This window comes from Lolium rigidum, chromosome 3, assembly GCF_022539505.1.
Source record: "Lolium rigidum isolate FL_2022 chromosome 3, APGP_CSIRO_Lrig_0.1, whole genome shotgun sequence".
Classification (NCBI taxonomy): domain Eukaryota; kingdom Viridiplantae; phylum Streptophyta; class Magnoliopsida; order Poales; family Poaceae; genus Lolium; species Lolium rigidum.
Genome location: NC_061510.1, coordinates 239,942,193 through 239,969,219, shown reverse-complemented (window position 1 = coordinate 239,969,219; position 27,027 = coordinate 239,942,193). Strand labels below are relative to the sequence as shown.

At 46.5% G+C, this 27,027-nt stretch overlaps 2 protein-coding genes and 1 pseudogene across 2 annotated transcripts; 1 reads left to right on the top strand and 2 right to left on the bottom strand.

Moving 5' to 3' along the window:
• The first annotated feature begins 59 nt into the window (after positions 1–59).
• On the top strand, positions 60–10,777 carry LOC124703192 (clathrin heavy chain 1). The gene is made up of 30 exons (XM_047235416.1): positions 60–135; positions 269–473; positions 1,592–1,680; positions 1,778–1,856; positions 1,973–2,100; positions 2,313–2,411; positions 2,495–2,603; positions 2,856–2,935; positions 3,016–3,243; positions 3,331–3,396; positions 3,837–3,953; positions 4,578–4,775; positions 4,886–5,002; positions 5,110–5,169; positions 5,260–5,346; positions 5,458–5,541; positions 5,639–5,773; positions 5,849–5,911; positions 5,983–6,087; positions 6,180–6,292; positions 6,375–6,627; positions 6,720–6,856; positions 6,946–7,224; positions 7,339–8,341; positions 8,456–8,941; positions 9,049–9,219; positions 9,306–9,491; positions 9,778–9,900; positions 9,981–10,091; positions 10,182–10,777. Exons 1-30 carry the CDS (start codon positions 91–93, stop codon positions 10,371–10,373), a joined length of 5,148 nt encoding a protein of 1,715 aa, XP_047091372.1. The 5' UTR covers positions 60–90; the 3' UTR covers positions 10,374–10,777.
• Positions 10,778–12,025: 1,248 nt separating this feature from the next.
• On the bottom strand, positions 12,026–12,737 carry LOC124699190 (probable calcium-binding protein CML25/26). Its single transcript, XM_047231530.1, has one exon. It carries the CDS (start codon positions 12,646–12,648, stop codon positions 12,211–12,213), a length of 438 nt encoding a protein of 145 aa, XP_047087486.1. The 5' UTR covers positions 12,649–12,737; the 3' UTR covers positions 12,026–12,210.
• Positions 12,738–23,683: 10,946 nt separating this feature from the next.
• Positions 23,684–26,403, bottom strand: LOC124696244 (annotated as a pseudogene).
• Positions 26,404–27,027: the final 624 nt, after the last annotated feature.

The following is a 27,027-nucleotide window of genomic DNA, read 5'->3' as shown; positions in this document are numbered from 1 at the left end:
GATCTCTCCAACACACGGGCACACACCACCCGCCCGCCCGCTCGTCCGCCGTCTTGCTCCAGGGAGCTCTCGCCGCCGCCGTCTGCCGCCATGGCGGCGGCTAACGCGCCCATCGCCATGCGCGAGGCGCTCACGGTAACACCCACACACCCATTACACCCCTCTCTGTCGGAAGTCGCATCAGATCTCCGAGGAGAGCCTAGCTTGCACCCATGCGACTGACTGGCTGACACGGCTGCCATGGCGCTGGCGTTGTTGCTTGTTGCAGCTGACGAGCCTGGGGATCGCGCCGCAGTTCGTCACCTTCACCCACGTCACCATGGAGTCGGACAGGTACATCTGCGTCCGGGAGACCTCGCCGCAGAACAGCGTCGTCATCATCGACATGGCCATGCCTAGCCAGCCCCTGCGCAGGCCCATCACCGCCGACTCCGCGCTCATGAATCCAAACACCAGGATCCTCGCGCTCAAAGGTACGAGATCTCGCCCAATCCCGCGTGATCTCATTCTCACCACGCCCCCCTGCTAAAGCTCCTCCCATCCATCCTAGTCTGGTCGCCGCGTCGTCTGGGATCTGCAATAGTTAGGCGACGATCTCAACTCCCGTCTTCTTAGTTTAGTGTACACTTTGTTTGGGGGAGACTATGAATGTGCGCAGCTCAGATCAAGCTTCAGCTTGGGATCACTTAGTTCTCCGTGGCCCTGACTATTTTGTTGACATATGTACCAGACCTGGTAACACTACGGTTTTAGCAACACATTTACCTTCCGTTCATATTGTGGAAGTTCTGAGCCAAATGGATGATGGTTTGGCAGGATCGTTCTGATAGTTTGCCAAGCACACAACAGTCGGTTGGTCATATACTATATTACGAGTTTTAATGATGGATAGGTGCATTTCGGTATTTTGAAAATACATCCTCTGATGAAAGATCACAGACTCAAACTCACATTTTCTTTAGACTTAGAGTGAATGCAGCTTCTTATTGGTTGTATAATGAGATCATAGTTTTACATTTGCTTGTGAGTCATTAAGATTCTAACATGCTATGTGTTTTGTTTATAATGTCCACCACCGACTTTGAATTCCTTTAGCTGAGCATAGTTTGGGCCTAGCATAAGGGGATCAGGAGAATTTTATAATATCTAAAATTTTGAGTTTCTTTTAGGCTGGCACTCTCATTGAATTGATGCCTTCTCCTAAAACTGGCACTGCAACAACAGTAGCTTATGATATTTTTTTGTCAAAGAAATGTCCCCTTATTACCTTTGCAGTTTGTTTTGGGTAGCTAGTTGTGACAGGGTGTAACTTGAATATAAAACTGAAGCAACTTGTTCTGGAGCCTACCGTTCTATACCTATGGCGCTTTCCTGTGTACAGAATTGGCCTAACTTCAATCATTTAAGTTGAAATGGCTGATTCATACACTGACATGACAGTATATTGCTGTTATATAGTTGATAGTTGAATGGGAGAAACAAACCTATAAGAATTCTACGTTTTAAATTCAACCTTTACGATCTGTCCACATCCATCTGTATATTAAGCAGTTTCCAAATAGCAGTAACAAACTTTCACTAAAATTTGCAGCACAAATACCTGGAACAACACAGGATCACCTGCAAATCTTCAATATTGAAGCTAAAACTAAAGTAAAGTCGCACCAGATGCCAGAGCAGGTAAAAGTTTTCAAGTCTTTTCTAGTATACCTGGTCATTTTGTTTGAATTATTATCTTGACGCATCATCTTACATATCTTCTCTACTACAATCACAGGTTGTGTTCTGGAAATGGATTACCCCCAAATTGTTGGGTTTGGTAACACAGACATCAGTTTATCACTGGTCAATTGAAGGTTACTTCTCTGACAATGCACACTTCTCTCCTTTAGTACTATTTCCAGCTGTGCATGATTTGTCTTGTATGTATATGGAACTAAGACAATTGTTGCTTGCTGTTGCTGGAATATAGGAGATTCTGAACCTGCCAAGATGTTCGATAGGACAGCTAATTTGGCCAATAATCAGATTATCAACTACAGGTGCGATCCAGCGGAAAAGTGGCTCGTGCTTATTGGAATTGCACCTGGTGCTCCAGAGGTATGCTCAAGAGAGCATTCATAACATGATGCACACTATATTTTTTTTTTCTGTTTGTTAGATGGTTTTGACCACTCTTTATGTACAAGACTATAAATTATGATTTTGCATAATTCTAAGCAATCTGCTCTGCTATTGTAGTGAATACCAAGTAAATGATACCTTGTTATATGTGCCTCTTGTATTGATGGGCTTTCTTTTCAACCTATCAGAGACCGCAGTTGGTGAAGGGAAATATGCAGCTTTTCTCTGTAGATCAGCAGCGTAGCCAGGCACTTGAAGCCCATGCAGCATCTTTTGCAACAATAAAGGTACTATTCATTTGTTTTGTGCTGGTTATAATTTTCGTTTCTCCTTTAGTGTTTACCATCTGTGCTGGACTTTCCTTGTCCAGGTTCCTGGCAATGAGAATCCATCAACGCTCATCTGTTTTGCCTCGAAGGCAACTAATGCTGGACAGATTACTTCTAAGTTACATGTTATTGAACTTGGTGCCCAGCCAGGTTTGCATCTAGAACTTTCATGTTATAATTTTCTTTCTATTTCTTTCTGCATTCAAATTTTTAGTGGAGCGCAATTGAGACAATCAACCATCTTGTAAATGGTGCAGTCACATTTTATCCATTGGAAATTTATTTTGTACAATTAGCCTATATCCCCCCCCCTTTTTCCAAGTGACATCTGCAGCCACTAAACTTGAATTTTTTTACTTAAAATAATTCCTGTGTTCTTATTATTTCAATCATTTATTGCAGGGAAACCTGGCTTTTCCAAGAAGCAAGCCGATCTCTTCTTTCCTCCAGATTTCCAGGATGATTTTCCTGTAGCCATGCAGGTGCATTTTATGTCCCAAACGCAGTATACCATGTTAGGTACCATAATATATCTAATTCGTTTTTCTTCTTTTGATTACAGATCTCTCAAAAGTATGGCCTTGTCTACGTAATTACAAAGCTTGGACTTCTGTTTGTGTATGACCTGGAAACTGCTTCAGCAGTTTATAGAAATAGAATCAGTCCAGATCCTATATTCTTGACAGCAGAGTCTTCTACAACCGGTGGATTTTATGCCATCAACAGAAGAGGGCAGGTTTTACATGCCACGGTTAATGATGCAACTGTCGTGCCTTTTGTCAGCGGTCAAGTATGATGTTTTGCGCTACATAATTTTCTTTACGATGGATACACTAGATATTCCTTTCAAATTTCTGATACATTTTGGTGCCTGCAGTTAAATAACCTTGAGCTAGCTGTGAATCTTGCCAAAAGAGCGAATCTTCCTGGGGCAGAGAACTTGGTAAATTCCGTAACTAGTATGCTTTTGTGAATGGTGCTTTTACATTTGCAGAACTAGCTTCTATTTTTGCATAAAACTTTCTTACGAGTTCAGTGAGTATTTCGTTGCTAGATCGGAGATTTATGTGTTTCATTATGTTCCATAAGAAGGTTGTAGTCAACATCATTATGCAGTTTTCTCAATTTCCACTTTGCGTTCCTGCTGAATGCACACTTCTGAATTTGAGCTTATCATTCTTCACCCGTATCTTGCTCCAGTGCCCAATGCTTGTGGTGTGGGTATTTCAGTGTCCCAAACACCATGCACCATTACCCTAGCAGTCATGAATTTCAGCGCTTTATATGCTGTAAAATTCAAGGAAATTCATGTATTCATTTAATTGCCAATCTCATTTGACATGTGGAGAGACTAACAGCTATTTTAATTATTCTGAATTGCAGGTTGTGCAAAGATTCCAGGAACTGTTTTCACAAACAAAATACAAGGAAGCAGCGGAGCTGGCTGCAGAATCCCCTCAGGGTCTTCTGCGAACCCCCGAGACTGTTGCAAAATTTCAGGTGCCTTTCTGGTTTTGTTGCATATGAAGCTGTTAATATTTATTTTCCTCTTTTTCATAGCTTGGTTCCTACCTATGTACTCCCTCCGGTCAGAATAAATTGACGCGGAGTTGAAGCAAGGTTAGCCTGTATGTATATGTAGAGCCGCGTCGATTAAATCCGGCCAGAGGTAGTACTTCTTTAATAAGTCAGCTGTTCTTCATAGCCCAAACTGTGTGAACTACAAAAGCGTGGTTGATATCTGACATTACAGATCATTTTGCTCTTACGGAATTTGCAGCAAGACTAATGTGCTAATATGTTTAAAACACCATGGCCTTTTTTTTTAATTTTTTTTAACCCAGTTAGTTTTTTACCATGTAAGAGAAACTTTTTGTGTTTACTTGTTGCTGTTGGTCCTTAATGGAAAGAATGATTAGGTAAGAGTGATATGATTACACAGTCCTGTCTTTATTATTTACGCTTATACTATTAACCTGCTTAAGGTGTGCACTTCTAGTTCCTTGAAATATTACTAGATAAGAGATTCAGTGCAAATTCACGTATTGCAAGTATACACCTTTTTAGCTTAAAATGTTGGTTCTTTTGCTGGGCTGACGTGCTGTTTGTGTGATTCAAATGTAGAGTGTTCCTGTTCAAGCTGGGCAAACACCTCCACTGTTGCAGTACTTTGGCACACTGCTAACTCGAGGGAAGCTAAATGCTTACGAGTCTCTTGAGTTGTCTCGACTTGTTGTCAATCAGAACAAAAAGAACCTTTTAGAGAACTGGCTGGCAGAAGACAAGCTGGAGTGCAGTGAAGAGCTAGGAGATCTTGTTAAGGTAATATGGGTGTTGTGCGACGTTTTTCGATTGCACAGATTTCATTGTGCTTCCATAAATTTCATTAACTACTATGTGTGGATTGTTCACTAACCGGTGCTTTGGTGTAGACGGTAGACAATGACCTTGCCTTAAAAATATACATAAAGGCTAGGGCAACCCCTAAAGTAGTTGCTGCTTTTGCTGAAAGGAGGGAGTTCGACAAAATCCTTATATATTCGAAGCAGGTATATTGCTTTGGTACTGCTGAATTCTTCTTTTCAATAGTTAGTCCCGAGCTTAGCTTGGAGCCTTGGACATTGATCATCTTGTCTAAACCTTTTGCTGTTTCCAGGTTGGATACACTCCTGATTACCTCTTCCTCCTCCAGACCATCCTACGTACAGATCCACAGGTAATAGGTTCAATGCTTTAAGCCAAACAGTGCCGTGCTTTGATATCATACATCCTTGTCTAACTGCATATCCTATATATTCTTGGCCAGGGTGCTGTCAACTTTGCTCTCATGATGTCACAAATGGAAGGTGGTTGCCCATTAGATTATAATACAATAACTGATCTGTTCCTTCAGGTATCCTTTCTATTCATATCGATGCTTTGTTGGTTTGTAATATTCTTTTCGCCATATTTTTACTTTGTAAGTTTGGCTGTATGTCTTGCCTCATGCATCTTTTGTTAATAGAGAAATATGATACGAGAGGCAACGGCTTTTCTGCTGGATGTTCTGAAACCAAACTTGGAAGAGCATGCATTTCTTCAAACCAAGGTTAACATATAATTTGTTTAAATATGAATGACTGCCCTAGACCTTTATGGCTTTACCTCCTTTGTTGCTCAGTAGCTTGTGTTTGAATTCATTTTAGGTTTTGGAAATCAACTTGGTGACTTACCCTAATGTTGCTGATGCCATTCTTGCTAATGGTATGTTCAGTCATTACGACCGCCCTCGCATCGCTCAGCTCTGTGAAAAGGCTGGGTTGTACTTGCGAGCCCTCCAGGTCTGTATCTTTGCATGGTTTTTGTTGACATATTCTCTTTGTCTCACAGTTTATTAAGTCTTTATTGTGATACAGCACTATGCAGAGTTGCCTGATATCAAACGTGTCATTGTAAATACCCACGCCATTGAGCCACAGGTTTGTGCTATTCAGTTATGTTTGACTATTAATCAACTATTATCTTGTCCATTAAGAACATCCTTTCGCAGGCACTCGTTGAGTTCTTTGGCACCCTTTCAAAAGAATGGGCACTAGAGTGCATGAAGGACCTTCTGCTGGTCAATCTGAGAGGAAACCTTCAAATAGTTGTGCAGGTAATTCTTTTCAGTTTCCTTATAACTTTCATTCTTGCTGTTTATTTTTTATTGATTCTAATTTGTGTCCAATCCTGCAAATACCTCTGAAGGCTGCCAAAGAATACTCTGAGCAGCTAGGAGTTGATGCTTGCATAAAACTATTTGAGCAATTTAAATCTTACGAGGGCCTTTACTTTTTCTTGGGATCCTATTTGAGCTCCAGGTACTTAAACCACATGTTAATATCTTTCAAACATTGTTCTCATGCACCACATGTTAACATTATATTTCTTTGCCTGCAACAGTGAGGATCCAGATATTCACTTCAAGTATATAGAATCAGCTGCAAGGACTGGACAGATCAAGGAAGTTGAGCGTGTAACCAGAGAGTCTAATTTCTATGATGCTGAGAAGACAAAGAACTATCTGATGGAAGCAAAACTACCTGATGCCCGCCCATTGATTAATGTTTGTGATCGCTTTGGTTTTGTTCCAGATCTGACTCACTATCTGTACACAAATAACATGCTCAGGTACATTGAAGGTTATGTACAGAAGGTATGTGAATCTTTGGGCTCAGTGTTGTTTGAGTACGTTTTTTCTGATATGTTGAGTATATGAATGGCTGTTTCCCTCTGTCTGGTTTGTAGGTGAACCCTGGAAATGCTCCTTTGGTAGTTGGGCAGCTACTTGATGATGAGTGCCCTGAAGATTTCATTAAGGGTTTGATTCTATCTGTTCGCTCTCTGCTTCCTGTTGAGCCACTAGTTGATGAGTGCGAGAAGAGGTGTGATTCTATTTAAAGTAGTTATAATTGTGTACATGTGCAGGTTCCGACCTTTTCTTGTTGTCTTATTTGTTTGATCTTTTAATCAGGAACCGCCTACGTCTGCTTACACAGTTCTTGGAGCACTTAGTGAGTGAGGGTAGCCAAGATGTGCATGTCCATAATGCTCTTGGGAAAATTATCATTGATAGCAACAACAACCCAGAGCATTTCCTTACTACCAACCCATTCTATGACTCACGTGTGGTCGGTAAATACTGTGAAAAGCGGGATCCTACACTTGCTGTTGTTGCTTACAGGCGTGGACAATGTGATGATGAACTTATTGATGTGACCAACAAAAACTCACTGTTCAAGCTGCAAGCTAGGTAAGTTTAAGTTTGTTGTTTACTTGTTTGTCTGATGCCATGTAATATTGTTTGAAATTATTATATCTGCTGGGCCATTGCTTACATGTTCAGTACTGTGTTTTAAATTATCAGGTATGTGGTTGAAAGAATGGACAGTGATCTGTGGGATAAAGTTCTACTCCCTGAAAATGAATACAGAAGGCAGTTTATTGACCAAGTTGTTTCTACTGCATTACCTGAAAGCAAGAGCCCAGAGCAAGTTTCTGCTGCTGTTAAGGCTTTCATGGAAGCTGACCTTCCACATGAATTGATTGAACTTCTTGAGAAGATTGTCCTTCAGAATTCTGCTTTCAGTGGAAACTTCAATCTTCAGAACCTGCTCATCTTGACAGCCATTAAGGCGGACCCGTCCAGGGTCATGGACTATGTTAACAGACTAGAAAACTTTGATGGCCCTGCTGTCGGAGAAGTAGCTGTTGATGCACAACTTTACGAGGAGGCTTTTGCCATATTCAAGAAGTTCAACTTAAATGTGCAGGCTGTCAATGTCCTATTAGATAACATCCGGAGTATAGAAAGAGCTGAAGAGTTTGCTTTCCGTGTTGAAGAGGATGCTGTTTGGAGCCAAGTTGCTAAGGCCCAGTTACGTGAAGGTTTAGTCAGCGAAGCTATTGAGTCCTTCATCCGTGCAGATGATGCAACACATTTCCTTGATGTCATCCGTGCTGCTGAGGAAGCCGATGTATACCATGATTTAGTCAAGTACTTGCTGATGGTAAGGCAAAAGGCAAGGGAGCCCAAAGTTGATGGAGAACTCATCTTTGCATATGCTAAGATCGATAGGCTCAGCGACATTGAGGAGTTTATTCTTATGCCAAATGTTGCCAATCTCCAAAATGTTGGTGACCGGCTGTATGATGAAGAACTTTATGAAGCTGCAAAGATTATCTATGCCTTCATCTCGAACTGGGCTAAGTTAGCTGTCACCCTAGTCAAGTTGAAGCAGTTCCAAGGAGCTGTAGATGCTGCTCGCAAGGCTAATAGCGCTAAAACATGGAAAGAAGTATGCTTTGCTTGTGTTGACGCGGAGGAATTCCGTCTAGCACAAATATGTGGTCTCAACATTATCATTCAGGTATATATAAGCTGGAATATTATTATTCTTTGAAGCAAAGTTTGTGATCAATCTATGTTCGTAGCTCTTGAGGAGCTGTTAACTAATCCTTTCTGACATTCCTTTTTTGTTTAGGTTGATGACTTGGAAGAAGTGAGTGAGTACTACCAGAACAGGGGATGTTTCAGTGAACTCATTTCTCTCATGGAGAGTGGTCTTGGACTTGAACGTGCACACATGGGCATCTTTACAGAACTGGGAGTCCTTTATGCTAGATACCGCTATGAGAAGCTCATGGAACACATCAAGCTTTTCTCCACCCGTCTCAATATTCCTAAGCTTATCCGTGCTTGTGATGAACAGCAACACTGGAAAGAACTTACTTATCTATACATACAATATGATGAGTTTGACAATGCTGCTACCACTATCATGAACCATTCTCCAGACGCATGGGAGCATATGCAATTTAAGGATGTTGCTGTTAAGGTTGCAAATGTTGAGATATATTACAAGGCCGTGCACTTCTATTTGCAAGAACACCCTGATCTCATCAATGATCTTCTCAATGTGCTTGCACTTCGCTTGGATCACACAAGAGTCGTCGACATAATGCGCAAGGTTTGCCTCTAGAAAGATCTTTTGTTTTGTATTATGGGAAGGGTCTCTTCTGGTGTATAGGCTTATTCTATACTAAATCCTCAACTACTCTTTTATTCCTTATACAGGCTGGCCAGTTACATCTTGTGAAACCATACATGGTGGCTGTTCAGAGCAACAATGTCTCTGCTGTCAATGAAGCTTTGAATGAGATATATGTTGAAGAGGAGGACTATGAGAGGCTCCGGGAATCAGTTGACATGCATGATAACTTTGATCAGATAGGTCTTGCCCAGAAGGTAAAAAGAAAGAAAACTAGATGATTTTGTAATGCTTGTTGTTGGTGTTTCTGTTTTTATAATCTGTGTCTTCAATGCTGGATCAGCTTGAGAAGCATGAATTGCTTGAGATGAGGAGGATTGCTGCCTACATTTACAAGAAAGCTGGCAGATGGAAGCAATCTATTGCCCTATCGAAGAAAGACAACATGTACAAGGATTGCATGGAGACATGCTCACAGTCTGGTGACCGCGAGCTTTCAGAGGATTTGCTTGTCTATTTTATCGAGCAGGTTTGTGTAAAGAACATGTTCTGTTTGGATTACTTTTTTCGCAATTGAGTAACAAGTATGCAAAATGTGCCAATAGCATCACCATCTTTCTAGATAATTGCAATGGATTTTTTCCTGCTTGATTTAATGATATTGTTTGCCTTCCATAAAATTGCATACACGTCTGTAGTCGGCATACCAACAAAATCATCTCACTTTGATACCGGATTGTATTGTTTTGGCAGCACCAGTTATCTGTGCAGCATTGCATTTCTAATGGTTAAGCACGTCCGATTGTGTGTTGCAGGGAAAGAAAGAATGCTTTGCTTCTTGCCTCTTTATCTGCTATGACTTGATACGCGCGGATGTTGCCCTTGAGCTTGCATGGACGAACAACATGCTGGACTTTGCTTTCCCCTACCTGTTACAGGTATCTTATTTCCGTCTGTATGTTTGGAAATGTTCAGTTACATACATTTTGCTGTAATAGCGTTCTTGTTATGCATGCAGTACATCCGTGAGTACACAAGCAAGGTAGATGACTTGGTGAAGGATAGGATCGAGTCGCAGAAAGAAGAAAAAGCTAAAGAGCAGGAACAGAAGGACGTTGTTGCTCAGCAGGTAATCTGGAGTACTATTCTTTTTTGTGTTATATCCTGCTATTCATCATTCTTAAAGAGCCAGCATGACACGTTGGATTTTGTTATACAGAACATGTATGCTCAATTGCTCCCTCTCGCTTTGCCTGCACCACCTGGTATGGGTGGTCCTCCTCCGATGGGCGGAATGGGCATGCCTCCGATGGGCGGGATGGGCATGCCTCCGATGGGTGGAATGGGTATGCCCCCGATGGGTCCTGGTCCGATGCCTGCATACGGGATGCCTCCAATGGGAAGCTACTGAGGGATTTACAGTTTGCATTTGAAGAACATAGATGACTGTCGATTGTTTCAGTTTACACAGGGATGCACGATGATCCTGAGGTATCTTTGAAGTTGTAGATTTGGGCTATTGGTTTTTCAATTAATATTCTTTTGGTACCAGGACAATTTTGGCGAGCAATATCCCTAGCCGAGGTACTGAGTTAATTTACTGGTTACAGTATATTATGGTCGGGTAGGATGAGGATGCTTAGGTTCAGCTGAAGAGCGAGAGGTGGAGGACTGGTACCATTTGTATAGGTTGTGATAAAAGAGTCTGTAGACATTTTGAATGTACACTTGGCAGCGTTGGTGTTGCCAGCCATGAACATAAACACTGCCCTGTATGTTATATGTTAATGCCTCATGTCCAGAGGTTTGATTTTTGTACCTGGAATGTTGAACAACACTCTGTATTTGTATGTTAATGGTTTATAGTTACCTTGTGTAAGCTGTACCTTTGCCCCCCATGCTTGACGTCAGATACATGTATGCATGACCTGACGTTGTTGCTCTATCGATCTTAACACGTTTGTTCAAGTTACTCGTGGTCTTTTCAAGTGCGTTGACATGAACCACCGCGTGCTTCTGTCAAATATTGATCTACCCTGACCCAATTTTCCTTGCTTTAGCTAGAAGTGCTGAATGGTATGAAGTTTTCAATTGGAGTAATTTTATAGAGAGTAGGTCAATGATGTTGATTGATGGTTGTCTGACCGAAGAAACTTGATCGATGGAATCGGAAACCAGTCGGTTCCTTCTTGCACGTCAAAGCTATATGCCCTCTCTTGTCACACACGTAAAACTAGATACTGATGCAGGGGACGCTGGTGCATTTATTTAGAGGTCGGCGATGCCTTTTGTGCACCGTTTTGCCGTGTCCTTGTGAAATCAGGACAGCCTTGTCATGGAGGACGACATGCGGCGGTTGTGTTTGCTGCGTTGGTTGTTGTGGGCACAACGCGTACGTTGGGTTTATACGAGGAAGACTTGCATAGGATCGTTCCATTTTTTTTTAGATAACAGGCATGCAATGTCCGACTTTAAATTAATAAAGTTAGAGGTTTAGAGGATCGTTCCATTAGATGAGATCATATAATCAGCTCATAATTTTTTTATTTGTGGAAATTGCAAAAAAATGGAACTTGTATACAACATACTACGAGCTGTATCTACAACTCCAAATAAAAATCAGTTCAAAAGTCCATCTATAGGTAGAGAATTAAAAAAACTGTATTGTGAACAGTGTCAGTTTTTAATTCACATCCTTAAGTGTAGGACAAATTGGAAGCTGCGTTTTTAAGGGTTGCATATATAGCATAGATATATGTTGTCAATTTTTTTTAAAAATATTTGAACATATTTTGTCTGTTAATTTTCTTTTTGATCTCACATATCGGTACAAAGTTAGATCCTACCCAAGTTGCCCCTCAGGGTTATCCTATCGTGGCCATGTGAACTAGCGATGGCCTTGGCTAGGCCGTGCAGTTTCAGTTTTCGTTTTCGCCGTTTTTTCTCTATATACAATTTTTTTATTTCCGTTACCACAACCATCACAAGTTCACAACGAAGAGCTCGAAGTATGACATGTGATGCAATATATATCCACCATTTAGACTACTGATGAAGCCATTCTATCAAAATTTACAATAACATAATAACGATCTTGATAGTGAAACAATGAATGAATGAATCATATCTTGATAGTGAAACAATGAATGAATGAAATATGGCCGTACTGTACATATGTGTTATGTGATGGATGGAGTGAACATCGTATATACTATACAAAAATGTGATGAGGTGTGAGAGTCGATCGATCAGGCCATCATCATGACCCTGAACTCATCAAATGAAAGGACGCCGTCGCCGTCGAGGTCGAACCTGCAGATCATGGCCCTGCACTCCTCCACTCCCAGCTCGTGCGACCCAAGCCTGCTCAGCGTCCGCCTCAGGCTCGCCGGCGTGATCATCGTCGACGATGACGACGCGTACATCCCGAACGCCTCCATCAGGCACCTCCCTTTGATGAGGTCGTCCTCTTCCTGGGCGCCGCCGGCTAGCCTCGAGAACTCTTCTTGGTCCAGCAGCCCGTCGCCATTGGCGTCCACTGCAGCGAGGAGCGCCGCCGCATCCTCCTCCGAGACGTCCTCGCCCAGGGTCGACCCGAGGCCGCACCGCAGCTCCGAGGCGGACACCTTGCCGTCCCCGTCCTTGTCGAAGGCGTCGAACACCGACGATGCCTCCATGACCAGCATGATCGATTGATTGTGCTATTCGATCCTGCTTGCTTTTCACTGAATTTTGCAGCTAGCTAGCCGTATTTGGAGTACTAACTTAATTTGAATGCCTGGAACCGATTGGTGATAATATGGCGCCTGTGGCGTGGTATTTATATGGAGGCAATACGAAGGAGGAGTTTGTTGGCATTGATGGAGCAATGGCGCGTCAGCAACGACATCCAGTCTCCGCGTCATTTTGTACGACGACAGATGCACATGTTTAAGTCATTTCCTCCATGTTCAGCTACGCGTAAACCGTGATGGATCATGAAGTATACCGTGTGTCCACCTCTGCTACCCGTAAAAAGAAAAAGAAAAAGAAAAGCCAAATACTACTCCCTCCAATTCATATTAAATACATCAATTTTACCGTTGAGTAATATGGATTGGCGAAAGTAGTTGTTTGAGCCATAGAAAATGTGTCGTTTGCACAAGAAAATAGTCATAACCATAGATTAATAAGGGCATCTCTAGCGCGCTGACCCATCTGGTCATGGCGCGTCCAAATTGGTCCGCGCGGATAGAAGGACTGGTCGCACACCCTCTAGCTGGACGACCCAAACGGACCGATCTATCTGGCTCGACCTATCGGCGCACCAAATTTAGAAAATCGATGTGTCGGCACGGAAAACACGCGTGTCCTCTTATGTCCACCCACGTGGACTTACAGCCTTCATGGAAGCGACACAACGGCCTTCTGGCTATCAATGGAAGTAGGTTGACTCTGGCGCTTCTACTCTGGCCACGCCGCCCGATGCCTACGCTCCTGCTCTGGACGCGTCGCCTGCCGTTCATCAATGCCGACATTTCGTTCTACGTGCCCGCATCCAATGGTATGGCCCTTTTTAAGCAAACCAGCGGCGGCCATTTTCTTCCACAACCTCACTTTTTTCCATTTCCCACCACCACCACCACATGCATCTCCGCAACAATAGTAGGCGGCATATGCTTGAGGGGAGTAGCGGGAGAGGCCAGAGTCAGCCACCAGCATCCCCGTCGCCATCGCCACCATCGTTGTCCGACCCTATCGCCATCGACCTCTCCGGCGTCGAGTTTGGCGTGACCATCCACCGGGGCATGAGCTGTGACTGGCCTATGGCCCGCCGAGGTGATGTTCGACGACGAAGGGCATATGTTCCTTCATAATGGCTGGAGGCGCTCCGCCTGCTCGCACGCCATTAAGGCCGGACACTTCGTCGTACGGTCACGGCGACTTCAGCATCAAGGTCTTCTACGAGACCATGTGCCGTCGCCACTACCACTCCGACGAGGACGACTAGGAGATGCCAAGATGAAGACGATGTAGTCTTCTACTATGTTTTTTATTAAGTTCTATCAATTTGCTTCAAACAAATCTTCAAGTATGTATGCGTTTTGAGAAATTTCCATGTAAGATTTGCCCAACATCAAACCGAATGGATCGGCCGCTGGACGCTCTATCCAGACCGACCAGACCGCGAGGCGCATTATGTCCGCGCGTCGATCCAAACGAACAAAAACGGACTATTTAGATCGGCCTGCTGCAGATGCACTAAGATGTGAGATGGCGATGGAGCTGGCCAACTCCTGCGTCAACGGCCTTTGACGCCGACAAGCAGCTAGCGATCGAGCCCATTAGACTTGCACGTCAACTGCTCATTAGATTAGCTTAGCTAGATCTTAATTGCACGTCAACGGGTACCACTAGCTAGAGACCAACCTTCGCGAAGGGAAAACTCCGTTCCGCAGAACATACGACCGATCGACACGTGTCAAAGCACGAGCGAGTCAACCCACGCCAGCGTCGTACGCGAGTACGCAATCATCACGAGCGCCCGCGCGATCGTCGTACGCGTACGCGGGTAGGCAATTCGGCGAAGGCCGCGCGCACGCGCGTACTCGTGCTCCATCCCGGACGAGTACAGTTCGTAGGTACTCAGGGTGGGCATAAAAACCGTGAAACCGAAAACCGAACCGAAGCCGAAACCGAACTAACCGAAATCTCGGTTTTTTCCATTAACCGCTATTTTTTCGGTTTCCATTTATACTAACCGAATTAAATTTGGTAGAATTCGGTTTTTAGCCCCACCAACCGAACAAGACCGAATAGACCGAATTGAGTAACCTACCATCAATTTGTGCATAAACCGATCATTCCATAGAAGCCCAATTGCATTTGATGTTCCAAAAATTGTTCATTCAATGTATGACTTTGGTCTTTGATGTACTAGCTTTTTCCGAATATAGCGTGAAGCCTCGCATAATAGAACACGTCGCTCGAAGTCTTAGCTACCCCTTTTAATCGCTCACGAGTGATGCACTTGTACCACGAGTGCCGCGAGCCTACCAAATAGCATCCCTCCACGATTGGTGCTCATTTGTCGATTTCTTGCGTAGCTTGATGCTTTTTGTGTTGATATGTCAATCACTATTTGTTTTCTTCGGTGATGCCTACTATTTGTTCAAGTGAGTAGGTTCATTTGGTTTTAACCGAAAACCGAACCGAATTTGTCGGTTAACCGAATCTTCGGTTTCCTAAATTTTCATGCCAATTTCGGTTACCATTTTTGGAAACCGAATTTGTTCAAAAACCGCAAAAACCGAACCGAAATTTCGGTTAAAACCGAATGCCCACCCTGAGTAGGTACACGCAGAAAACAGCGATCAAATAGCTAGCACCCATCTATCTCAGCCATGCATACAGATGCAATTTAGTGAAAAGTCGAGTACAACTTAGTGAAGACACGAGTACAGTTACATGCAACACACGAGCACAGTTACGTGCACCACACGAGTATAGTCGCGGACACGAACGGGTACAGGTACAGTCGCTCACACGAGACAGGTACAGTCGCACACACAGGTAAGTACAGTCGCCTACACGAGCGAGTACTCGTCCACATAAGACAGGTACAGTTGCGCATACGAACGAGTACATGTACAGTCGCTCACACGAGACAGGTACAGTAGCGCACACGAGTAAGTACAGTCGCCTACACGAGCGAGTACAGGTACAGTCATCCACATAAGACAGGTACAGTCGCGCACACGAACGAGTACAGGTACAGTTGCTCACACGAGTAAAGGGAAAAATGCACTAAATACCTTCAAAACAGAAGTACTTATCAGTTCATGCACGAGTACAGTTAGATACACAACACGAGTACAACCATAGTAGTATAGGAAGTACAAAAAAAAAGTATCTCGAAACCTATCAACATGGGATCTAGTTTTGAAGATCTCGACGAGAGGATCTCAAAAGTGAAAACGGTTCGTCATTTGGACTTACGGTTCTCAAGATATTTCATTTTAAAAAAAAACGAATCTATCAAAAAAGGGAAAAACTGACACAACCCAGCTCTTCTCTCCCCTCCCTCATCCCCACCTTGCTTCCCCTTGCGACACGTGGCGAGCAGGGAGACTACTTCCCAAGGATTTTCTGGCACCACAGCGCGCCACTTGTCGCATGCGGAGCGAGTTGTATTTCCTTCGCAAAGGTCGGCCTTTTTCTAACGATTTCGCACGTCAACTGCCTTACGTCCAAGAAACTTACCACCAAGCTTCTGGAGAATTACTGTACTAATCAATATCCGTATGGAGATTGGTCATGCATTGCGCGTCAGCCCATTAGACATGCGAATGGATCAATTTCTTGTTTCTCTATGAGACGAAGAAAACAAGGTCCATGCAAAATCGGTGTGCGAGTGTGATGTACATGAGCCTAGTCTTTCATTCTTTGTTGGCGCTATTTCCAAGCATGTTCTTCCTGGCAAGAACAAACGTATTATTTCCATGCCTTTTCCTCATCCTGAAATTGAAATTGTTAATTCATGGGCATGTTCTCATAATCTGTCACATATACACACGGCTTTGTGCATAGCTTCCAACCGGGCCAACTCCATTTTTAGATAAAAAAAATAATGCACCCGTCTTTAAATTAATAAAGCCCAAACGTAGATATAACATGCTTACAATGAGCTTACAATCAATGGTCAACAGAAACAAACATAAGAGAAAACAGACAACTTGAGACGCCGAGGCCATCATCCTCCGCCGTGGCCAAAACAAGCAAGGTACTGAGGTCTTGTGGAGGCACCACCGAATGATGTTGCCCTCCTGTCTGCTCCATCAAGACCACACCTAGACCAAAATTTCGTGGTCTTCTCCTCGTTGAAGGGACCCTACCCTCCCGCCCTAGTTCGAAGGGTGGAGCATAGCCAAAAGGCAAAGATGTTCATCCTGAACACAAAGCAACATTGAGTAACCCTAGAACACAAAGGAACATTGAGTACCGTGTTGGCAAGGGAAGAGACAACATGAATGCCAAGAGAGCTCCAACAAGATGACCATCGCTAGTCCGCCACCCATGTCTCAACCATAGCGCCAGATCAAAGCTATTAGACAAAGTCACAACAAAGAAGTAGCGTCGAAAGAGGACAATCACACCACCACAGATTATCAGGAATACCAAAGAAATACCTATTAGAAACCTCACACGGGGATGCTACCTTAGAGGGGAATCCTATCCAGTCTCACCCACGCTCGAGGGCATCGACCCATCAGCGAGTAGTGACCACATGTGGCGAAGAGCACCAAACTACGAACCCAATGACATGTACGAGGTACTGTCATCGAAGAATACATCGAGCTGCAACGATCACCTCTAGTCTACCATTTCTCATCGCTACCTTTACACTACCAAGATCCATGAATTGGAATGTCGCTGCAATTTCACCATCATCCGATTGGAGGACAAAGGGTTATCATTCGAGCATGGGGGGGGGGGGGGGTGTTAAACATTATGTTGTACCGTCTAACATGTATAGTTATGTATCTAGTATATCTAGATTAGAATCCCACCTATTTAGCTAGCTGTTAATACCTACCATGTATTGTACGTGATCTCAGCTAATATATAAGTCAGGACGCCGCCCTTGAGGAGGTGTGCGATCCAATACCCCTACCATACGTTCTGGTTGTTTTTCATGGTATCAGAGCCTACCTCCGATCCAATCTACTCAAAACCCTAGACGATGATGACTTCTCCAGCTTCGAGCATGGCGTCCTCCGGCTCCAAGGGCAGCGTTACCAGGCTGTCCAACACGAGCCTGAACTTCAACACCGCGTCATCGGCTTCCTCCTCAGCTGGCCCGTTCAACTTCGCGCCCCTGATCACCGTTCGCCTCAGCGGCGACAACTACCTCTACTGGCGCGCCCAAGTTACACAGGTGCTTCGGAGTCACCTCCTGCTCGGCTTCGTTGACGGCTCGTTCGCTTGCCCGTCGGAGGAGATCGACAATCCCAAGCTGGCGGACGACGCACAGGCTCCCCGTCGTCTTTACAATCCTGAGTTCTCCGCGTGGCATCAACAAGACACTGCAATCCTATCAGCGATCATGTCCACCTCCACTGAGTCTGTCCAAGGGATGATCTTGTTTGCCTCTACTGCTGCTGAAGCCTGGGCATCGCTCGCAGCTAGTTTCTCGTCACAATCCACGGCGAGGTACATGGCGATTCGTGGACAGTTGCACGATCTGAAGAAGCTCGATCTGTCGGCGCAAGTCTACTTCAACAAGATTCAGAGCCTGTCTGATACACTGACGGCGATCGGTTTTCCCCTTCGCCAGGAGGAGTTCACTGCATACGTTCTGGGAGGTCTGGATGATGATTATGATCCCCTGTTTCAGGTTGTTACCAACAGGACTACACCAATTTCAGTGCGTGATCTCCATGCCCAACTCCTGACTACTGAACAGAGAATTGAGGCAAGGAAGGCCGAGCTGCGTGGCAATCAAGGTGGTTTTCAGTCTGCCAATGCCTCCTACCGCAGCCAAGCCAAAACAGGTGGTCGATCGGACTACCGTAGCCCAGACCCGCGGTATACACCGCGCCCAAACTTCACGCCTCGGCCACCCAATCCTGGTGGTGGCTCATACTCTGGTGGAGGACAGAGATCTGGCGACCGTGGCAGCGGTGACTACCGCGGCAACCGCGGAGATGGCAACCGCGGCGCACGCCCGTCTGGTGAAGGAGGCGGGGGCAGACCTATCTGCCAGATATGTGACAAGCCTGGACACAAGGCATCTAGCTGCTTCAAAAGGTTCAAGCAAGACTACCTCGGAGTTGACAATGATGGCAGATACATGGAGCGCCAGGTTGCTGCTGCAACTACTCATGGCCATGGCCAAACCGGTGCTTACAATGTTGATTCTGGCTGGTACATGGACACTGGGGCGACTGATCACCTCACCAACCATCTCGACAAGCTCACCGTGAAGGACACCTATACTGGCACCGACCAGGTTCATGCAGCAAACGGCACTGGTATGCACATCCATCACATTGGCCATTCTCAACTTCCTACTCCTTCCAAGTCTTTGCATCTTAAAGGTGTCCTGCATGTACCCTCTGTTACTCGTAGTCTTCTAGCAGTACGTAGATTCACTATTGATAATCGAGTGTTCATTGAGTTTCACCCAAATTTTTTTCTTGTTAAGGACCGGGACACGAGGGCAATTCTTCTTAGTGATCGGTGTCATGGTGGTCTCTACAGGCTTGACGAGTCTCCTTTCAAACACATCTTCAGTGGAATAAAGGTGTCACGGGATCAGTGGCACTCTCGCCTAGGACATCCAGCTACACAAATAGTTCAACACATTTTGCGTCATCACCAGCTTCCTTCTTCAGATTTGAGTCATCATGTAATTTGTGATGCTTGCCAACAAGGCAAGAGTCATCAGTTGCCTTTTTCCCTTTCTAGTCATGTAGTCTCATCACCGCTTGAAATAATCTACTCTGATGTATGGGGTCCTGCGCAAACCTCTGTCAGTGGACACACTTATTATGTTAGTTTTATTGATGGCTACAGTCGCTTTACCTGGTTATACCTCCTTAAGCGAAAAAATGATGTCTTTGATATTTTCTTGCAATTCCAACGCCATGTTGAGCGCCTTCTTAACAAGAAAATCATTCATGTTCAAACAGACTGGGGAGGCGAGTACATCAAACTCAATCAGTTTTTTGGTAACATTGGTATTACTCATAGAGTCTCGTGTCCTCACACACATCAACAAAATGGTACAGCGGAACGCAAACATCGCCACATTATTGAAACTGGCTTAACACTCCTTGCACATGCCTCAGTCCCTTTTCGGTTTTGGAGTGATGCCTTCTCTACGGCATGCTTTCTCATTAATAGACTTCCTAGTCGTGTTATTCATATGAAAACTCCATTAGAGCGTCTCCTTGGTGAGGCTCCCGACTATACGTTCTTTCGTGTCTTTGGTTGCGCATGTTGGCCTCACCTTCGCCCTTATAACAATCGCAAGTTGGAGTTTCGGTCGAAAAAATGTGTGTTCTTAGGATACAGTTCCTTACACAAGGGTTACAAGTGCTTACATGTTCCAACCAATAGGATGTATATCTCACGTGATGTCGTGTTTGATGAAGGAAATTTTCCCTTCTCCCAATTACCCACCCAACCACAAAATTCCACTACTCATGCATCTCCTTCTTTTGGCCAATTTGATGATGTTGCACATACCCCATTGCTCTTGTCTAACCATGGTGCAGGTCCCGGTCGTGGCGCGCGGCTTGAGCTGCTTGTACCAGAGGCTCCCGAAGATCAGCCAGGCGTGCACGTCGATCCAGTGCACGTTGATCATGCCTCGCCCTCCGTGCCCTCTCATGCCGGGTCGGGTACTGCTGCCAGCTCGGATCTGTTTTCTGGAGATCCGGCTACTCCGGCCCGATCCACTCCTGCGGCTCAGGAAGCCTGGTGTCTTACACCGCGTCGGCTGGATCTCTCACCCGCTGCCGATGTCTCCTCTTCGACTGGGCCACCGGCCCAAATTCACCCTCCTGCACCAGATACTGCTGCTGCTGCACCACGTCCTGTTACTCGCCTTCAGCGTGGAATACGCCAGCCGAAGCAACGTACCGATGGTACGGTAGCCTGGAACACTGTCTGCATGGCTCATGCAGCTGAGCGTGCTCTCTCTGAACCTCGTGATCTTCGCGAAGCTCTTGCTGCTCCTCAATGGAAATCTGCGATGGATACTGAGTACTCTGCCCTTCTGAAAAATGGTACATGGCGGCTTGTTCCTCCGCGTCCTGGCGTGAATATTATTGACTCCAAATGGGTGTTCAAAATCAAGAAGAATTCTGATGGCTCCATTGAGCGCTACAAAGCGCGGCTTGTGGCGAAAGGTTTTCGGCAGCGTTATGGACAGGACTATGAGGATACTTTCAGCCCGGTGGTTAAACCGACCACCATTCGCTTGCTATTATCGCTTGCTGTTTCTCGCCGCTGGCATCTCCGACAGCTTGATATTCAGAATGCGTTCTTAAATGGCATTCTTGAGGAGGAGGTTTTCATGCGTCAGCCTCCAGGATTTGAAGATCCTGCCCGTCCTTCACACTTGTGTCATCTTCGCAAGGCTATTTATGGGCTTAAGCAAGCCCCTCGTGCTTGGCATGCACGTTTGAGTACTGTTCTGGGCTCGCTTGGTTTTCGTGCCTCTACTGCTGATACTTCCTTGTTCATCTTCATCAAGCCTGGTCTGACCATGTTTTTGCTGGTCTATGTGGATGATATCATTGTTGTCAGCTCCACTGCTGCTGCTACTGAGCGACTGATCTGTGCCATGCGTGCTGAGTTTGCCGTCAAGGATCTTGGCCCTCTTCATTTTTTCCTTGGGATTGAGGTTCGTCAGCAGAGTACTAGTCTACTCCTTACTCAGCGGAAGTATGCGATGGATCTCTTACAGCGTGCTAATATGCTCAAGTGTACACCGGCTACTACACCTATGGCAGTTCTTGATAAGCTTTCTCTTCACGAGGGGTCACTTCTTAGTGCTTCTGATGCTACACGATATCGCAGTATAGTTGGAGGGCTTCAGTATCTTACCCTTACTCGCCCAGACATCTCCTTTGCTGTCAACAAAGTCTGTCAGTTTCTCCATGCTCCTCGAGATCCTCATTGGACAGCAGTTAAGCGCATTCTGCGGTTTGTCAAGCTTACCATTGGTCATGGGCTTACACTATCTCGTTCCCCCGATACTCTTTTATCAGCATTCTCTGATGCTGACTGGGCTGGCGACTCTGATGACAGGCGATCCACGGGGGGATATGCTGTTTTCTATGGTCCAAATCTGATCGCCTGGCATGCTCGGAAGCAAGCGACTGTGTCTCGCTCAAGCACGGAGTCCGAGTACAAGGCAGTGGCTAATGCAACAGCCGAAATCATATGGGTACAATCACTTCTCAAAGAGCTTGGTATCTCTCAGAACAGAAATCCTATACTATGGTGTGACAACATTGGAGCTACATATTTGTCATCAAATCCTGTGTTTCATGCTCGTACCAAACATATTGAAGTTGACTTCCACTTTGTTCGCGAGAGAGTGGCTCGAAAGCAACTTCAGATTAAGTTTATTTCCTCCAAGGATCAGGTTGCAGATATCTTCACAAAGCCACTTCCTTTACCGGCGTTTGAGGCATGTCGACACAATCTCAACATGTTGTCACCAGTTGAGATTGAGGGAGGATGTTAAACATTATGTTGTACCGTCTAACATGTATAGTTATGTATCTAGTATATCTAGATTAGAATCCCACCTATTTAGCTAGCTGTTAATACCTACCATGTATTGTACGTGATCTCAGCTAATATATAAGTCAGGACGCCGCCCTTGAGGAGGTGTGCGATCCAATACCCCTACCATACGTTCTGGTTGTTTTTCAGGGGGGGGGGGGGGTCATGGGAAGGTACCCAGATGAAGAATCAAGAAGAAACACGACCCCCACATGATAATCGTCGTGTCTGTCACCGTCAACCAAGCATTTCCCCATATTTTTTATTGACAAAGCAAAGATACCAATTACAATCATCCTCTGCACAGAATGTTCAAAAAACATTAATGATGCACACAACCAAAAATAAAAATAAGAAGGAACAAGGCCTGCCACAGTGATCAACCACTCGCAGCAGCAACAACAGCAGCAGACAAACCACCACCAAAGACATCACCAGGACTATAAAAGAGGTTCTCCGAAAGTCACGCCTTCAAGAATGGAACAATTTTCAAGCACCCCGTCGCCTGATCAATAGATCTTTGGTTTTCACCCTGGAGAATATCTACCGTTCCAAAATAATGTCTTCAACAAGGTCATTGGCAAGTACAACCAATAAAGGTCAGATCTTGAGTTTTCACCCTGAAAACCGAGACTTGATACTCGAAGAGCTCTAGCGTAGAATAAATGCCCCAATGTTGCCGCCTCCACTGGCCTATGCTGCTATTGCAGGTCACCATACACGAGGCTCTCTTCATCGCATCCAAGGCCCCCATTTAGCAGTCATGAACTCAACCGATCCACGAAAACCTTGTGGCCCTCGAATTGCAGCCGCATGCTATTCTTCGCATATGTCAACACCATGGAAATCTAGGCTTAGACATGTCCCATGGTGGCGACATAAAGCAGACCTTCACACCACACCCTTTTGAAGCCGATGTTCTACGAGCGTGCACAAGCAGATCCCATCCGCTCTAGAGATCGAGGGGCGCGTGCACCAATCTGTGTAGATCTTCCCCATATGGTTGCAAAGTACCAAGATTTGTTGAGCAAAGACTTCCAAGATTCAATTCTGGCATGGGAACGCGACAGCGATGTTGGAGAGGATTGCAATAAGGCTTGGGGAGGGGTGTGAGATTGTTGCTAGATTGTCATTCTACTCGATGGCGGAGGCAGAGGGATCAGCAGGCCCATGCCTCCCCTAGGTTCTAATATTTGCTCTTTGGTCCTTGCTTATTTACCCTAAATGCTACGTATATTTGTGCTTTTCCTCCCCAATTGTTAAATTTTGCGCATTTCCCTCTAGATAATTTATTCAAAAGCCATTCAACCTTAATGTACCATAACATAACATCGTTCGAGAAAGTGAACCAATGAAAGAAGAACACATGACCGCACTGTACACACGTGATCGACAAAGCGAGCATTAGAAAAATGATGATATGTGAGAGTTGATCGATCAGACCATCATCATCACCCTAAATTCGTCGAATGAGAGTGCGCCATCGCCGTCGAGGTCGAACCTGCAGATCATGGCCCTACACTCCTCCACGCCCAACTCGTGCGACCCGAGCCTGCTCAACGTCCGCCTCAGGCTCGCCGGCGTGATCGTCGTCGCCTTCGTCGTCTTGTCATCCATCGACGAGGATGCATACATCCCGAACGCCTCCCTTAGGGCATCTCTAACCGAGCGCCCAAACGGACACGCTGGGCCGTCCGTTTTGGACCGTTTGGGTGGCCGAGCGGACGCGCGGACGGAGCCCCGCGTCCGCGCGTCCGTTTGGGTCGCGCGCTGCGCCCAACGCGGCAGATTTGGGTCGCGGCGCCGTATGGTACATTTTTCTTGTAAATTCACTATAAAAACACAAAATAAATTATAGAAAATATATAAAATAGTTTAAATGCTCAAAATTTATTACACATTACATTGTCCACGTAATGAAGGATAAAGTTTATTCAAATAAAATGAAAAAACGATACAAATGCTCTAGGCTTCCGGATTTCCTTCATCATTGTTGTTTGCAGCATTGTTGCCTACATGCTGCCATACGTGCTCGATCAAATCAGACTGCAGCTGGTTGTGTACAGCTAGATCTCGAATTTCATGGTGTGCATGAAGAATGTCCTGGAATGATGCCGGACCACCTTGAGGAGTAACCAACTCTCCCTGGCCCTCCCAGTCATTATCATACAGTGAATCATCCCGCTCTACCTCAACAATCATGTTATGCATGATTACACAAGCGGTCATCACCTCCCACAGAGTTTGCACATCCCAGGCTCTGGCAGGGTGTCTGACGATAGCCCAACGAGCTTGGAGGATGCCAAACGCCCGCTCGACATCTTTCCGGGCTGCCTCTTGCTCTTTGGCAAACCTTGCCTCCTGCTCTAAGTTTGGTTTTCGGATTGTCTTCACGAGTGTAGACCAAGGTGGATAGATACCATCAGCAAGGTAGTACCCCTTGGTCTAGTGGTGGCCACTGATCTCAAAAATCCACATCAGGGGACTGACCGTACGCTAGCCTATCAAACACCGGAGAGCGCTGCAGCACATTGATGTCATTGTGCGAGCCAGCCATTCCGAAGAATGAGTGCCAAATCCATGTATCCTGTGAAGCAACAACTTCAAGAATGACTGTGCACCCCTCAGAATGACCGCTGTATACCCCCTGCCAACCAAAGGGGCAGTTCTTCCACTCCCAGTGCATGCAGTCTATGCTGCCAAGCATCCCAGGAAATCCCCTGGAAGCGTTGATTGACAACAGACGAGCTGTGTCCTCTGCATTAGGTTGCCGGAGGTACTGTTCTCCGAACGAACCGATCACTGCTCTGCAGAACCTGCATCGCTTCCAAGCCGGTAGACTCACTCATGCGCGTGTACTCATCTACGAAATCACCGGCAACGCCATATGCGAGCATCCTAATCGCTGCCGTACATTTCTGGTACGAAGAGAGGCCTACCTTGCCAATTGCATCCACTTTCGCGTTGAAGTAGTCGTCGTAGAGCTTGACGCCATCCATTATCCGGCGGAACAACGGTCTGGACATCCGAAAACGACGGCGAAACAAGGCCGGCGTGAATAATGCCTTGGGTTGGAAGTAGTCGGCGAAGAGCTGGTCGTGGCCGCGTTCTCTTTTGCGGTCCAAGGCGACCGCGCCCCCCGGCAAGGACCCCCGGTGCACGGGGATCTGCGAGACAATGTGCTCGTGGATGATCAGCGCAGCATCCGTGAAAAATTCGTTGTCGGAGTCCTCGTCTGACGACGTGTCGATGAAGTTCTTGAAGAAGTAGTCGTCGTCGCTGTCCACCATGATCTACAGATGAAAAGGGACAAATTTTAGTATGCCCATTTCATCGAACACCTCGCAGGCGGAGGCCATCCAATGCGCCCGTAGGGACCTGCAGGCCATGGCCGTCTCGGCCGACTTGCGGTCTGCAAACACGGTGCACGAGAGCTCACCTCCGGCGGCAACGACGCATCTGCGAACGGCGGGAGGTCTCGCGACGGTGGGAGGACAACATCGACGGCGACGGCGTCCTCCGACTCTGCTACGACGCGGCGAAAGCAGCGCGGGGCCGCGACCTATGCTTCCGCCCTGCTTGCCGGCGTCTCGACGACGGTGGCTGGCGTCGACGCCGCTCCCAAATCGTCGGTCCTTGGCTGGCGGCGGAGCGGCGGGAGATGTGTGCGAGCGGTTTATGTTTTGGGAGACAGACAGGCGGACCAGGGGCGGACAAGGGGAGGACGCGAGCGACCAGCATTCGGCGTCCGCGGCCACGCAAACTCGTACCAGATTTGGACCGGGTTTGGATCGTGCCGGACGCCGCGGCCATCCGTTTTAGGGATGGGTCCGCGCGCTGGGCCGCGTTTTTGTCCGGTTGGATCCATCCGGACGCGCGGGCGCGGTTTGGGTCGCCCGGTTGGAGATGCTCTTAGGCACCTTTGCTCGACGACGTCATCGTCGTCGTCTTTATGGGTGCCGGCGACTAGGCGTGTGAACTCTTCTCTGTTTAGCGTCCCGTCACCGTCAACGTCCGCTGCCGCTAGGATCGCCACCTCCTCCTCTGACACGTCCTCTCCCAGGGTAGCCGCCATGCCGAACTGCAGCTCGGATGCAGATAACTTACCGTCGCCGTACGTCCTTGTCGAAGGCAGCGAACACGGAGGATGTCTCCATGGTCACCGGGATCTCGACGGAGTGCTCTTCGATCTTGCTTTGTAAGCGGGCAACTTGATTTGTCTGCCTAGAATGGATTGATAGTACGCCGCGTGTGGTGGGCAATATGAAGCATGAAGTTGGTTGGCATTCGGTGGACGGAATGCGTCAGCGACGACACTTAGTTTCCGTGTTTTGTTCGCGTATAAGCAGCCTTGACGATTGAGGTATCGTGCTTTTGAACACAAAAAAAACGCTCTCCCGACCGCGTCGGGGGGCGACGGGGCCACGCCGCCACCCCCCCTCGTCCAGCTCCCCCCTCCTCCTCTTCTCCTCCGCCGTCGTCGGCGTGCGTCGCCGGGCAAGGCCCGGGCGGCGCCGGCGCCGGCGGCCCCTCGACTTTCCCCTCTCGGCGCAGCGCCTGCGCGGGGTAGGTGCGGCCGGGAGGTGCTCCTCGGCCGGCGGCGGTCCGGCGTGGCGGGGTGAGATCCCCACGTCGGGTGGGAGGAGGGGTGGCGGCGCGGCCGTTGGCGGCGGAGCTGCACAGGCGGCGCCATGGCAGGGCCCGCTCGGCCCAGATCTGGGCCCAGGCGGGGCCCGGAGGGGCACGGCGGTGGCTCTGCTCTTGGCACGCCGGCGGCGCTC

Bases quoted from the DNA above. Each gene is read 5' to 3' on its own strand.
- LOC124703192 (XM_047235416.1), top strand. From the start codon at position 91: ATGGCGGCGGCTAACGCGCCCATCGCCATGCGCGAGGCGCTCACG. The intron at 2,101-2,312 runs GTATGCTCAAGA...TCAACCTATCAG, and splicing joins TTGCACCTGGTGCTCCAGAG to AGACCGCAGTTGGTGAAGGG. The intron at 9,901-9,980 runs GTATCTTATTTC...TTATGCATGCAG, and splicing joins CTTTCCCCTACCTGTTACAG to TACATCCGTGAGTACACAAG.
- LOC124699190 (XM_047231530.1), bottom strand. From the start codon at position 12,648: ATGCTGGTCATGGAGGCATCGTCGGTGTTCGACGCCTTCGACAAGGAC.